General features: G+C 40.3%; 3 protein-coding genes across 5 annotated transcripts; 2 read left to right on the forward strand and 1 right to left on the reverse strand.

The window, feature by feature from the left end:
- Window positions 1–413: 413 nt before the first annotated feature.
- On the forward strand, window positions 414–4549 carry LOC119989944. 3 transcript variants are annotated; one of them, XM_038835724.1, is made up of 3 exons: window positions 414–632; window positions 1844–3807; window positions 3956–4549. In XM_038835724.1, exon 2 carries the CDS (start codon window positions 1919–1921, stop codon window positions 3746–3748), a length of 1830 nt encoding a protein of 609 aa, XP_038691652.1. In that variant the 5' UTR covers window positions 414–632; window positions 1844–1918; the 3' UTR covers window positions 3749–3807; window positions 3956–4549. The 3 variants fall into 3 exon arrangements, with proteins under 3 accessions (XP_038691652.1, XP_038691660.1, XP_038691665.1); XM_038835732.1 differs by lacking the exon at window positions 414–632 and adding an exon at window positions 658–1697; XM_038835737.1 differs by lacking the exon at window positions 414–632 and adding an exon at window positions 658–1632.
- A 1025-nt stretch (window positions 4550–5574) lies between these two features.
- On the reverse strand, window positions 5575–8726 carry LOC119989960 (UDP-glucuronic acid decarboxylase 1). The gene is made up of 7 exons (XM_038835745.1): window positions 7917–8726; window positions 7607–7754; window positions 7416–7495; window positions 6901–6984; window positions 6699–6773; window positions 6283–6375; window positions 5575–6112 (listed from the first exon to the last, which is right to left on the reverse strand). Exons 1-7 carry the CDS (start codon window positions 8529–8531, stop codon window positions 5906–5908), a joined length of 1302 nt encoding a protein of 433 aa, XP_038691673.1. The 5' UTR covers window positions 8532–8726; the 3' UTR covers window positions 5575–5905.
- A 1830-nt stretch (window positions 8727–10556) lies between these two features.
- On the forward strand, window positions 10557–12944 carry LOC119995211 (exocyst complex component EXO70H1-like). Its single transcript, XM_038841639.1, has one exon. It carries the CDS (start codon window positions 10957–10959, stop codon window positions 12805–12807), a length of 1851 nt encoding a protein of 616 aa, XP_038697567.1. The 5' UTR covers window positions 10557–10956; the 3' UTR covers window positions 12808–12944.
- The last annotated feature ends 68 nt before the right edge of the window (window positions 12945–13012 follow it).

Consider the following 13012-nt stretch of genomic DNA (forward strand, 5'->3'; position numbering starts at 1 on the left):
AGGTTCTTCATAACCTTGTTCGATGCTACCCCAGTACTCTTTGGAACGAAGCAGATTCTCCATCAACATGCTCCAATGATCAAAGTCTCCATCAAACTTTGGGATGCTTAGCAGGTTTTGTCCTTCTGACGCCATCTCTCTGACACACAGTAGCGGCTCCGATACCACTGATATAGAGAGAGTGAGAGTGTACACACTTAATTAGTAGCTATCAAGCTTGTTTATTGAATAACAACTGAGGCTATTATATAGCCATTACAAACTAAGAATGAGTCAAAAATGCATCCACAACTGCACACCTAACATCGTGGCTAAGAATAATGCAAATAACAACTTCTCCCTACGGACTAGGGATTATTGACAGCTAGTTGCTAGGACTTAGTCAAAGTAGTGACTAATCCCTAACAAAATGAACTGTAAAAAATCTAGGCTTCTTAGAATATTATGAGTTTCTAGGACCCTTCCTCTTTCTTGCTTCCTTCCTTCCTTCTTCTTCTTTTTTTTTTGGGATTTTCGATCTAGATTTATCGGATATTACGCGTCTTTTTTTGTTTGTTGGTTCCCTCGAGTGAAAATGGAAGCATTTGGCATGACGATTTCAAGCGTGGCTGCTGATCGGAGCTTCAATGGAGGTGAGATTTCCCTTTCCTTTCCTTTTTCTACAAATTCCACCAGACAAAATACATAATTCACCGGTAATTTGGATTCTGTAATGGTTTGCAACAAATGTCAATCTCAAATATTTCAACCTTTTCTTTTGAGGATTGGAATTCGAAAATTATCTCCGCGCCTTTTGTTTCCCCTCATTAGATGTCTCGTTAACTCATGTTCTGCTTGGATGCTTATTCAAATTACGCTCGAGTTGGTTCTCAAGAAGCGATCTGCGATTGTCCTCATTTGCGTATTTTGCTTGTGTTCTTTTGTGTGGCTCCTCCTTTTGCTCCGTTTGTACCCTGTAGGGGTCAAAAACTAGCTGGTTTTTTGGTTTTCCTTCATTTGCTTTTGTAAAAGTAGGTTCTTTATGAGTTAATGGGGTTTATGATGAGAGCGACGAAACAATACTCTCTCACTTGTCTGCTGGAACTTTCAAAAGACTTCTTTCTTTTTCTTCAATTTCTGCCTGGCTCTTCTCCATTTTCTGGTCTTCGAATTTTTGTCTAATAAGCAGTTTGCTTTTTGTTTCCTTTGTGGCTTTCTTAAAATTTTAGCCTAGGAAATTGACTTTACTGTAGCTTTTACTCCATTTTGAACTTGGAACTTTTCGTAAAAGTATTTGCAATTTGCTTTTGGTTTCTAATATCGCCATCACCTTCTACTTGAAGTATTGGCTCCAGGTTTTTGTCAAAAAATAACTTGCGAAATTGCTTTCCTTCCGCCTTTTATTTTGGACTTTCTTGATCTTTGTACCAGTAAGCTCAAGTATAAAATTATTATTAGACCTAAAGCAGATTGAAGGCCTTTTCTGTCTTCAGGGATCGCTGTAGTTGTTTCCTTGGATAGATGAATGCCCTCCAGGCTCTCGTTCTTTAGGAGAGGAAACTAAATGACTCTGAATCTTTCCTTTCGGTTAAGTTACTCCTGGAATAACCATCCTAGTGTTGTTAGAGAGATTCATTTCCAGGAAACAGGCAGGTGCAGAAACAGACAACTTTTTACATTCTAGTTCTTGCAGTGCTAGTTCAATGGACTAATATTCGGTGTGCTGTTTTTATTGTTTTTATATTTTGTTCATTGATGCTTCTAGTATTCCCTAAATTTGCCTGCATTAAACGTACTTTCACTTATTCTTGGCGTTGAGAAGGTAATATGCTCATATATGTGATCCAATCCATCGCCCTTGCAGGCTGCGATTGAGTTTGGGTGAAGAGGGTTTGCATGAGCTGTTGGAACTCTAAAAAGGAAACTATTAGCAGAAAAGATGTCAGGAGTACTTGAATCAAAAAGACGGTCACCTAGTGTTATTGCTAGATTGATGGGTGTTGATGGTCTTCCACCTCAGCAGTCTACTCATAAACAAAATAGGACCTCTGGGACTTATGAACAAAGGGAAGCTTCAGTAGAAGGAGCTCAAAGAAGCGACAGCTGGAGGTCATTTAGGAAGACCTCAAAGGAGGAGCAGGAATTTAAAGATGTATACGAAGTTCTAGACTCATCAAACAAGGAGAGCAGTTGTCACTCATCACGGGGTGCTTCAAACTCAAAGCTCTCCGAGGCTGACATGGCATTTGTTCGCCAGAAGTTCATGGATGCTAAACGCCTTGCAACTGATGAAAAACTTCAGGATTCACAGGAGTTTCATGATGCAATTGAGCTGCTTGTGTCAAACAAGGATCTCCTTCTGAAATTTCTTCAACAACCAAATTCATTGTTTACAAAGCATCTGCATGATTTGCAAGGCTCCTCTCCTCCTCGTATGACTCCTCAATTTCATTGTGGTCGCATATCAGCTATGAAATCGTCACATGACCGGGTAAATGAAAACATTGATCTGGGCTGCAAAACAGAGAGAAAAGCTACAAGAAAGAGTCGATCTAAATCTGCTCAGAAGCATCGTGATGGTTTCCTTGGTAAACCTTGCAATACAAGTACTGCTATTAATATGCTTAAATCATCAAAAGTTTGTTTAGAAGGAAATGATGACTCTACTAAACTTCCAGCAAGGATTGTTGTTTTGAAGCCAAACCTAGGGAATATACAGAATTCTGCTAGAACTGCTGGGTCACCTCGTTTTCCTCATGCTTTTCTTCAAGATTGTAGTTCAAACATTGAACTCACGACCATCAATAACAGAGACTCTGAATTGTGGGCAAAGAAAACCTTACCTGATGTCATGGGCCGTTGGAGGCACGAGTCTAGAGAAATCTCCAGAAAGATGAAAACTGATGATTCGAGGTTCAAAACTAAAGGATATGCTGGAGATGAGAGTTCTCCCAACACATCTGAGAATGAATCTGCATATGAATCAGGAGTGAGAACATTGATCGCCAGACCCATCAATTCAAGTGCCAGGAGGTCTTCATCGTCCCGTTCGACCAAATCATCTGTCAGCCAGGAAGCCAGGAGGAGACTGTCTGAGAGGTGGAAATTGACTCATAATTCTCAAGAATTAGGATTGAGTAGAAGGGGTAGCACACTGGCTGAGATGCTTGCTAGTCCTGATTGTGAAGAAATGCCAGCAAATTTGGATACAATTATCGGTGAAGAAGGATTCAGTGGCAGTGATAGGCTGGAAGAGTGGGTTGAACCTTTGGGTATTAGCAGTAGGGATGGCTGGAAGGTTGCATCTATGACTAGTCTATCAAGTTCTAGATTAAGATCCCTTCATGCTCCATCTATTTCTTTTGGAAGCCCCAAGACACCTGAGGCAGTAGTGCACCGTCAATCTTTCCGTAGTGACAGGTATTTGATGCCGAAGAAGCCCTTGAATCGGGAAAGAGACAAGGTAGTACGAGATAATTTTGATCAGAGAGATTGGTCAGCTTCTAGAAAGTCAAGATCCAATGTGAAGAAATCTCAAGTTTCTTCCTCCACTTTGAAGGAGAGTAATGACACTGCTCCTTGTGTGAATATGTGTGAATATGAATCAAAAGGCCATTTCAGGGACGATGCCTCATTTGAATGTGATTGTGTGGATTCTGACAAACCAATTAGTTTTGTTGGAGATGAAAATTATGTTCATAATCATGTAGTGAATGTGGAAATAGAAAATAAAACATGGCTTCTCAACATCCTAGCCAAGAGATGCTGACAATTATGTTGGTGGAAGGTGTACATTCAACTGAAAATCTAAATAGTTTAAGTTCCCAGGTTTGGCTTTCAACTTCAGAATGACATTTATATGCTTAGTACAACCTAGATAATTTAATTCTTACAAGTTCATTCTTTATAGGGACGTAACTTTTTAATAAGACTTTGTCTGGGACATGTAAATTTGAATAATTTGTTTTTGTCTCAGGAACCACTAAACTTGCGCACAGAGGAAGGCTTAGTCAACTTGCAACACTTTGAAGCAGAAATACAAACTCCGTCAAGCTCCAAGGAGGCTGATCAGCCCAGTCCAGTATCAGTTCTGGAAGCCCCTTTTCTGGATGATCTGTCGTCAGCCTCCGAATGCTTTGAGAGTCTCAGTGCGGACCTACACGGTAACATGAAAATCTGATTGTGTTGATTAACCCTGTAGTTGAGCCTCCCTTGGACTTTATATTTAGACAATAATTAAGACAATTCCTCAACCCAGTGTAACACTGGGAAACTAGACTGTTGCAGAGTTAGGTAGATTGTGAGATGATATACGGTCAGATGCATAGGTATGCTTCTCGTCTTCCATTGCTTGTGGTTTGACTGTATTAATTAATGAATGAGACCCTTTTCATCTACCACATGTGGCGTATGCTTAGCAAATTTGGGGAATGGGTTCCATTCCTCTGAATATACTTCTTATACATGGATTGGAATGTATAGATGTCCAGTTAACATTTCTCATGCATTTTGATTTCCTTCAAAAGAATTTTTTGCCAGCTTCCCCTCCTCACCAGTCCTATCCTTTTATTCCATTACTAGGGCTTCGCATGCAGCTTCAGTTACTCAAGCTGGAGTCGGAAGCATATGAAGAAGGGCCGATGTTCCTTTCCAGTGAAGAAGATGTGAGGGATGCCCCTCATGGATTTTCACAACGGAAGGGGATAACTGAGGAGAGTCGGGAATCTTCCTACACCGTGAATGTACTAATTGACTCTGGAATTAATGATACTGATGTTGATACTTTCAGGGCAACCTGGGACTCTCCTGAGTGCCCAGTAAATCCCTCAGTATTTGAACAAGTTGAGAAGAAGTATCGTGACTGTAAAACATGGGCGAGGCATGAGAGAAGGCTGCTGTTTGACTGCATAAATACGGCCTTGGTGGTCATTTACGAGGAATTTGTAGATCCACAGCCATGGGCAAGCCAGGGAAAGTGGATAAAAAAAGACGGTCTACTGAGAGTGCTTACAAGAGAATACAAGAAAGCAAGCGAAGATGCAACCGAGAAGATCCAAGGGAAGGAATCGGAGTGGTTGGATTTGAGAAATGACGTTGATGTAATTGCTAAGGAAGTCGACAAGTTTATATTGGAAGACCTGGTTACGGAATTACTAGCAATGTAGGATTTGTCAAATATACAGAAATAATAATAATAATAATAATAATATTCCTTTCCCTTTAAAAAAAATGTCTTTTGAGTCGTGTGACATGTAGATAGAATGAAATATTAGGATCAATATTTAGTTTCAAGACCGGTTGTTAAAGCCTAAAGGAGGTGATCAGATGACTTGCGAGAGTGTGATATAACGCTTTGGATCATTGAATCTGCAACAGGACACCTTTTTCTTTTTCTTTTTTACTTCCTTCTAAAATAAGCTACCAAATACGATTTCTCACTCTAAAGTCTAAACCCACAAATTTCATATAATACAAATGAATTTTAAAAAAAAAAATAGTCATGGCTCCTTTTGTTTTGTATGCGTATTTATTTCTTAGCTGGGCACATGATTGGGAAGATGTCCAGAACTACTTTGATCCATATATACCCCTCACAAAAAGCAAAGGCACCAATCCACCGACCTTAAGTATCTCTTCCTTGCCAAGGAAATCTCAACCCAAAACAGACGGGGAAAGACAGCAACCAATTGCTCTAGATACGCATATCTAGATGGCAAAAACTGTCAATTCAATTCAGCATTTAACCACTACAAAACTTGTGAAAATAATGTAGAATCGTTGCTCTCCAAGCATAAAATGTAAATAAACAAATAACTCCTTCCTATATTGCCTTACTTCTAGAATTTCTGATGGTGATAAAATGGATCAACAACATACTTGTATGCTCTTCACACTATACATATTGGTGTCTCTGTCAGTTCTTCATTCACAGCCCTTTTCCTTCATCTTCATTCAAAATTCGATTGCGGAAATCACTCACCATGACAGGCAATCCCTCTCTCAGAGAAACTTTTGGCTCCCAGTTAAGCAACTCCTTCGCTTTGCTAATATCTGGTTTCCTTTTATGTGGATCATCAGCAGTATTTGGCCTGAATTCTATGGCTGCACTCGAATCAATTGTTTCTTTGACCACCTGCATATTACAAGGAACAATGATTCCAGAGCGTCTCTCTCTCTCTCTCTCTCTCAAGTTCACAATCACAAATGCAACCAAAAGAGAAATGCATATGCATAGCACCTACCGTTCTCATTGGATACTATGCCAAGTTATAAGTAAAACAAATACATTATATAAAGACATACCTCAGCAAGTTCTAGCATGGTGAACTCTCCGGGATTACCAAGGTTGAAAGGACCCACATGCTCACCTTCCATTAGAGCCACTAGTCCTTCAACCTGTCACAGAAAGCATATTCATCGATTAGCCATCAAATCATCTAAGGAATCCAATTGGAGCTCAACGTAATTAAACCTTGCTCCAAAATTTACTCCATTGCTTAAGTTTTATCAAGACCTTTACAACTATGAACTATCCATGCAACAAACTATGCCACCATCTGCCAGATGAAATTTCAATGACTCCCAACACCCCAAACAGAAATAACAAAAGCAAGAAAAAAGGCAAACATACATTACATGAAAGGAGTAAAGGAGTATCGAGACTTGAGAAAGTCGCAATGCAAACAGAGAAAAATGCATGAGATCATGATCCGCCATACCAGGTCAGAAACATATTGAAAGCTCCGAGTTTGTTTCCCATCACCATACACAGTTAAGGGCAGTTTGCGAATGGCCTGCACAAATTCAGCAATAAAAGTTAAAATTCTATCACTGGCGACATTTTGAAAGGTCTCATGTTATCCAAATGACAGTTAACTGCTACATGCCAAAGGGAAATAGCAATAAGACTGCATAGTATACCTGAGCAACAAAATTGCTAACAACACGTCCATCATCCAAACACATGCGAGGCCCATATGTATTAAAGATGCGAGCAATCCGCACCTGAAGACATCAAAGCCGATTACTAGCCCCGCAGGTAATGGGAACAATTTATAGAGCAGTAGATCAATCATTTCGAAAATCCGTAATTGAATTTTTAAATCTCTCAACTGTAACTGTAAGTCCAGTTAAGGTAAACTACAAAATTGTAATTTTTTCTATGAGTGGCATGCAACTACAAAAAGGGAAATATCACATGTAGGCATAATAGCAAAAGAACTGACATCCAAAATAATCAATGTTTTAATTATGGAGGGAGACATAACATTGCAGGAGTGTTCCAGCACTTTCGGAAGTTAGCCTTCAGTACAAAGTATGCATACAATTAGGTACCAGGGATATGAACTTGGATATGATGATATAAAATTCTAAATAACAACATCCAAACTTTTACATACCTAATTATCTCAAAAGTCAATATCAACGTGAATTACCTCAACACCTGCACCTCGGTGATAATCCATGGCTAAGGTCTCTGCTGTCCGCTTTCCTTCATCATAGCAGCTCCTTTCACCTAATTATTTGCAAGTACAGAAAAATCTTAGGCAACAAACATAATGCCTCTCAATCAGGTCAACCAAATAAAGAACCAATAGACACAGTGTCATTGCAACTAGCAGTTTACCTATTGGATTAACATTTCCCCAATAAGTCTCCTTCTGTGGATGCTCAAGAGGGTCACCATATACCTCACTGGTACTCGTGAGCAGAAACTTTGCCCCAACCCTCTTTGCGAGGCCCAACATATTAAGAGTACCCATCACATTTGTCTTGTAAAATCACAAGTCAAGGATCTCAGAAAGCAATGCCAGAATACCCTAATGGAACTGCGAGGTAGAAGTAAATGCCAATTTCAATGAAGAACACAGAAAATAAGTAATGATATAACCCGTAATGGACCGGAGCAGAAATAAATGTATGTCTGATAAGGATATGATCGTCTTGACGGGGTTGTACTTGTAATGGACCGGAGAAGCTGGGCAAGCCAAGTGATAGATCTGATCCACCTCCAGGAGAATCGGCTCCACCACATCGTGGCGGATGAGCTCAAACCTTGGATTCGAGAATTGGTGCACCAAATTGTCCTTCCTCCCAGTGAAGAAATTGTCAATAACAATAACCTCGTCGCCACGATCGATAATCTTATCCACAAGATGGCTCCCAACAAATCCAGCACCACCAGTGACAACAATCCTGAGCCTCCGGCGCCCGATCGCCACCGGTACGCGTCCAACCAGCTTGGCGGAAGATCGGCTCTGATAGACGGCGGAGTCAAGGCGGCGTTGGTCGTAGGATCTAGGGATGGTGGCGCGATTGGTGGGAGATGGGTCGGCGGTGCCGAGGCGAGAGAGAGTAGGCTGGAGGATGAAGAAGGTGGAGCCAATGAGAACCCCGACGAGAATGAATAAGAGGCGTTGTTCTCTGAAGAGGTAGTTGATGGATCTGGGTAGGGATCTGGGTTTGAAGGCCTTGGGAGAATATGGGGACTTCTGGGAGCTGGGGAGCTCCTCGTCCCTTCTGATGCTTGATTGCTTGTGAAGCTGCTTCATGGCGGTCTGCTTTCTATTTGTTGGAGATTCTTAGGTATTCCAAAGTGCATCAATGTTGGCGCGTCTTGGGATCAATGCATACTTGTCTTCTTCGTTCTTCTTTCTTCTTCTTGTTCTTGTTCGTTTGCTGCGAGACGGAGAGCGTCGACCCTTCGTGGCTCGAATGAACTAAAAATAGGATTAGGAGTACGGTAGGGGATTTGGGGATTGGTATCCAACGGCCATAAGAGAGTTGATGCGGGATTACACCGTACATGATGTATTGTTTTTTCATGGGCCTCTTCTTTTAAGTCCAATTAGTTGGGCCTATCTCTATTTATCAATGTGCACAAGGGAGGGAAAGAAGAAAGTCGATGGTTGCGTATAAATTATAATTAAAGTTGTATTTGAAAATAATCTATTTGTGCTTTTTTTTAAAAAAGATATTTGTTCCGGCAATTGGGATCTCAATTGTTGAGGTGTATGGAAGGGATTAAAAGTGCATGTGGGGCTCATCACTTACACTTTTACTCCCTTTCATACACCTCAGCAACTAAGACGAGTAGCATGGTTGGCTTTTTTTTTTTTCCAATTTAATTTTGTGATATACATGTAATTTGTGTTTTTTTCCCGTTTAGTTTTGTGATATACAGGCACCGCTATATATAAACTAATTTGTTTGGGGTATATATAGGGTTTGTTTGGTGAACAATATCATATATGCTCGTTTAAATTGTAATGGATATGATGTTTGAAATTTTGGGACTATTTGTTTCAATTTATGTTGGTAAGGGGTGACATATATGTTATTTAAAATGTTGTGAGAAATTATATATATAATATTATGAATTTTACCTTAAATATAAACAATTAAATATCTAATTTTGTCGTCATATTTTTTGAATACAAACCTTGTGTTCCTCCAACCGCAAGTTTTCATTTGGAAATTGGAACTTGTCATGTATATTAGTTTTTCACGTGTGAAATTACAAGGCAAAGAATATGGTGGTGATGTATTCATTTGGAAATTGGAACTTGTCATGTCAATTAGTTTTTCACGCGTGAACTTAGAGATCAAAGGATAATTTTTAAGTTTCAATTTTCAATTTGTAAATTTTAGGCTTCAAAAATATATACTATACTATAGGCATGTCGTGACTTTTATTTGTTGAGTTAGTTTTTAATGTCTTTTTTTTTTTTTTTTCTTGTCATGTGAACATAATATTGTTGTACACCAGGCTCCAGCCAGAGATATTTTTTTCATTAAAATTGTAGTAAAATTCAACAACTACATCACATTCACATATAAAAAAGGGCTTGTCCAGTCCAGTATAAAGAAAAAGAAAATACAAGCTAAGCCGAAGAAAAGGTTAAAATGAAAATTGATTAACAAGTAATGACGAGCTATCAAAAAGGAAATTGAATTATATAATGTTGATAAAGTAATTCTACGTATCCCAAAAATATGCTACATTCAACACCAATACACCATATTAATTGGGGGTGAAATGAGAGTTAAATATTTAGGGGTGTCAAGCATTACTCGTGTTGATGGGAATAGGATGCCTCATCTCAGTTTTGATTCACCGATTGAGTCCTATATAAACGATTATTATTATTATTTAATTAATGTTTAATTTGTTTCAGTCAATAAATCAATATGGGGCATGCTTTTGTCATCCATGATTTTCATACTTCCATGGCATGGGGGTTGTCACTTGTCAGTGATATATAGGCTTACATCACAAAATAATTCCTTTCCGAATTTGATAGTCAGCTTCAAACTCAAACGTCGGACATTACAAAATCAATAAAACGATTAAAACTAATGATTCGCAAATAACAAAGGTTTTAAAATTATTTTTGTTGTCCTTTTATATATATATATATATATATAGTGAAAATAATGAATATCACAAGTCATGATTTATAGTTTCATACAAACTGGTCAAAGCACTCAATATTTTATATATCTATACCTATAACAGTCAATACCAACTTATGAAAATTAGACTTTTATTCTAGAAAAAAAAAATTAGCCGACAAAATAATTTTCAGTGAGATAAAAACACATATCGCGCGTCAACAATTACAATGACAATTACAATTACAATTACAATTACAATTACAATTACAATTACAATTACAATTACGTGGAATGGAAGGTGTGAGAGAGGCTAGGGAGTCGTTCCGTTTTATTTTCCAGGAAAAATATTACCTACGTTACGTGTGTGGCTAACGGCTCTGGCATCACAAAATAATAATAATAATCATTGTCCGACTCAAAAAGTCATTACCCTTTTCCCTCCCAAGCAACGGTTTTACTCATTCATTCACTCTCTACATAAATCCCCCATCAACAAAAACAACCAAACAGAGACGGAGACAGAGTCACAGAGAGACCCGAGTTTCAGTTTATAGTTAGTTACTCACCTATCGCGCGCTAATGCCAAGGAAAGGGATGAGGATCCTTTGCTTCCCCTCCAAGTCACCATCCAGAGCCTCCTCCCTCTCCCCTGCAACTCCTCCTCCTCCGCGCATTAACTTCTCAGACTCCATGATCGACCAAAGCATCGCGGCTGCCGCTTCCATCATATCTAAATGGAACCCTGAGACCTCCCCCTACGCCAACGTCACCTCTCTATTCTACCAGAACAAGACAGAGGCCATGCTCTTCTTGAAGCGCGTCAACGACCTACAGAAGGCCATGCATTTGTTACCCTCCCAGGATTCCAGACTCCTCCAAGCTCACACCTTAATGCAGATCGCCATGAAGCGACTGCAGAAGGAGTTCTACCAGATTCTCTCTATGAATCGTGCTCACTTGGACCCCGAATCCGTCTCCTCACGTGCGTCCACCAGGTCCAGCACCTCCGATTATGAAGATGATGATGACCTTCTCGCCACCACCGGTTATTCTATCTCCGAAGTGGAACAGGTGTCCTCTATTGCCATGGCGGATTTGAGATCAATTTCCGACTGCATGATCTCCTCGGGTTATGCCAAAGAGTGTATAAGCATCTACAAAATCATCCGCAAGTCGATCGTGGATGAAGCCATTTACCGGCTAGGCATCGACCGAATTACCTCTTCCAAGATCAACAAAATGGACTCGAAGACCTTAGAATTGAGAACCAAGAACTGGTTGGAGGCCGTGAAGATCTCAATGACTAGTCTTTTTAACGGAGAGAGAATCCTTTGCGATCATGTCTTCGCCGCCTCAGATTCCATTAAAGAATCGTGCTTTGCTGAAATATCTGGACATGGAGGGACGATTTTGTTTGGCTTTCCGGAGATTGTTGCTAGATCCAAGAAATCTTCACACGAAAATAAAATATTCCACTTGCTTGATATGTACACTGCAATAGCCCAGAACTGGCCGGAGATTGAATCGATCTTCTCCTTTGAATCAACCTCGGCTGTCCGATCACAGGCAGTAACTTCACTAATCAAGCTTGGAGAGTCGGTTCGTGCATTGCTATCCGATTTCGAAGTAAGTATCCAAAAGGACTCGTCCAAGTTGCAGGTTCCCGGCGGTGGAGTCCATCCCCTCACTGTCTATGCCATGAACTACCTCTGTCTCCTCGCGGATTACAGTACTGTCCTACCCGACATCCTCACCAACTGGCATCCCCCAGCCAAATCATCCTTGCCGGAATCCTACTTTGACAGTCCAGAATCCGATGACTCTACAGCGCCGGCGATCTCCTTGCGGTTCGAATGGCTAATTTTGGTCCTTGTGTGCAAGCTCGACGGCAAAGCGAAGCATTACAAGGAAGTCTCACTGTCGTATCTCTTCTTAGCAAACAATCTGCAGCATGTGGTCTCCAGAGTCCGCACCTCCAACATCTCCTACTTGCTCGGTGAAGACTGGATCGCCAAGCACGAGGCCAAGGTTAGACAGTTTGCGGCGAACTACGAGAGGCTGGCGTGGGGGAAGGTGATGGAGACACTGCCGGAGAATCCAACGACGACGGTATCTCCAGAGGAAGCCAAGGGGCATTTCAAGAGATTCAACCTGTGTTTCCAAGAAGCTAGCCGGAAGCAGAGTTTGTGCGTGGTACCGGACCCGAGACTGCGGGACGAGATCAAGCTGTCCCTAGCGAGAAAGCTGGTGCAGGTTTACAGAGAATTTTACGATACGCACGAGCAGAGGAAGCAGCCGGGGTCATTTGTCAGATTTGCCCCTGAAGACATACTGAATCACCTCTCGGATCTTTTCTTGGGGGAGTCGGTTGGGGTTGACAGTTCTTCTTCTTCTTCAACGTCTTTGTCCAATCCGCGGCACAGAGTTTAGATTCTTTTTTACTTTTAACTAGTGGCCTGAAATGAATTCTGTATCATTTTCCTGGGGGTGTATATAACTATATACTCTCTTTTTTTTAAAATTATTCTAAGAGATTAAATCATTAATCAAGCAACAAATTGTTAACATCGTAACATTAAGCTCAAAAGAGATACAATTATGATCTATGAGAGTCAAAACACGACTATTATCAAAT

Source organism: Tripterygium wilfordii, chromosome 3 (assembly GCF_013401445.1).
Source record: "Tripterygium wilfordii isolate XIE 37 chromosome 3, ASM1340144v1, whole genome shotgun sequence".
Classification (NCBI taxonomy): domain Eukaryota; kingdom Viridiplantae; phylum Streptophyta; class Magnoliopsida; order Celastrales; family Celastraceae; genus Tripterygium; species Tripterygium wilfordii.

What these genes read in the sequence shown, in the direction of transcription:
- LOC119989944 (XM_038835724.1), top strand. Translation starts at nt 1,919, where the DNA reads ATGTCAGGAGTACTTGAATCAAAAAGACGGTCACCTAGTGTTATTGCT.
- LOC119989960 (XM_038835745.1), bottom strand. Translation starts at nt 8,531, where the DNA reads ATGAAGCAGCTTCACAAGCAATCAAGCATCAGAAGGGACGAGGAGCTC. An exon ending in ACAACCCCGTCAAGACGATC is followed by an intron (nt 7,755 to 7,916) that starts ATATCCTTATCA and finishes TTGTGATTTTAC; the next exon opens with AAGACAAATGTGATGGGTAC. An exon ending in GGGAAATGTTAATCCAATAG is followed by an intron (nt 7,496 to 7,606) that starts GTAAACTGCTAG and finishes GCAAATAATTAG; the next exon opens with GTGAAAGGAGCTGCTATGAT.
- LOC119995211 (XM_038841639.1), top strand. Translation starts at nt 10,957, where the DNA reads ATGCCAAGGAAAGGGATGAGGATCCTTTGCTTCCCCTCCAAGTCACCA.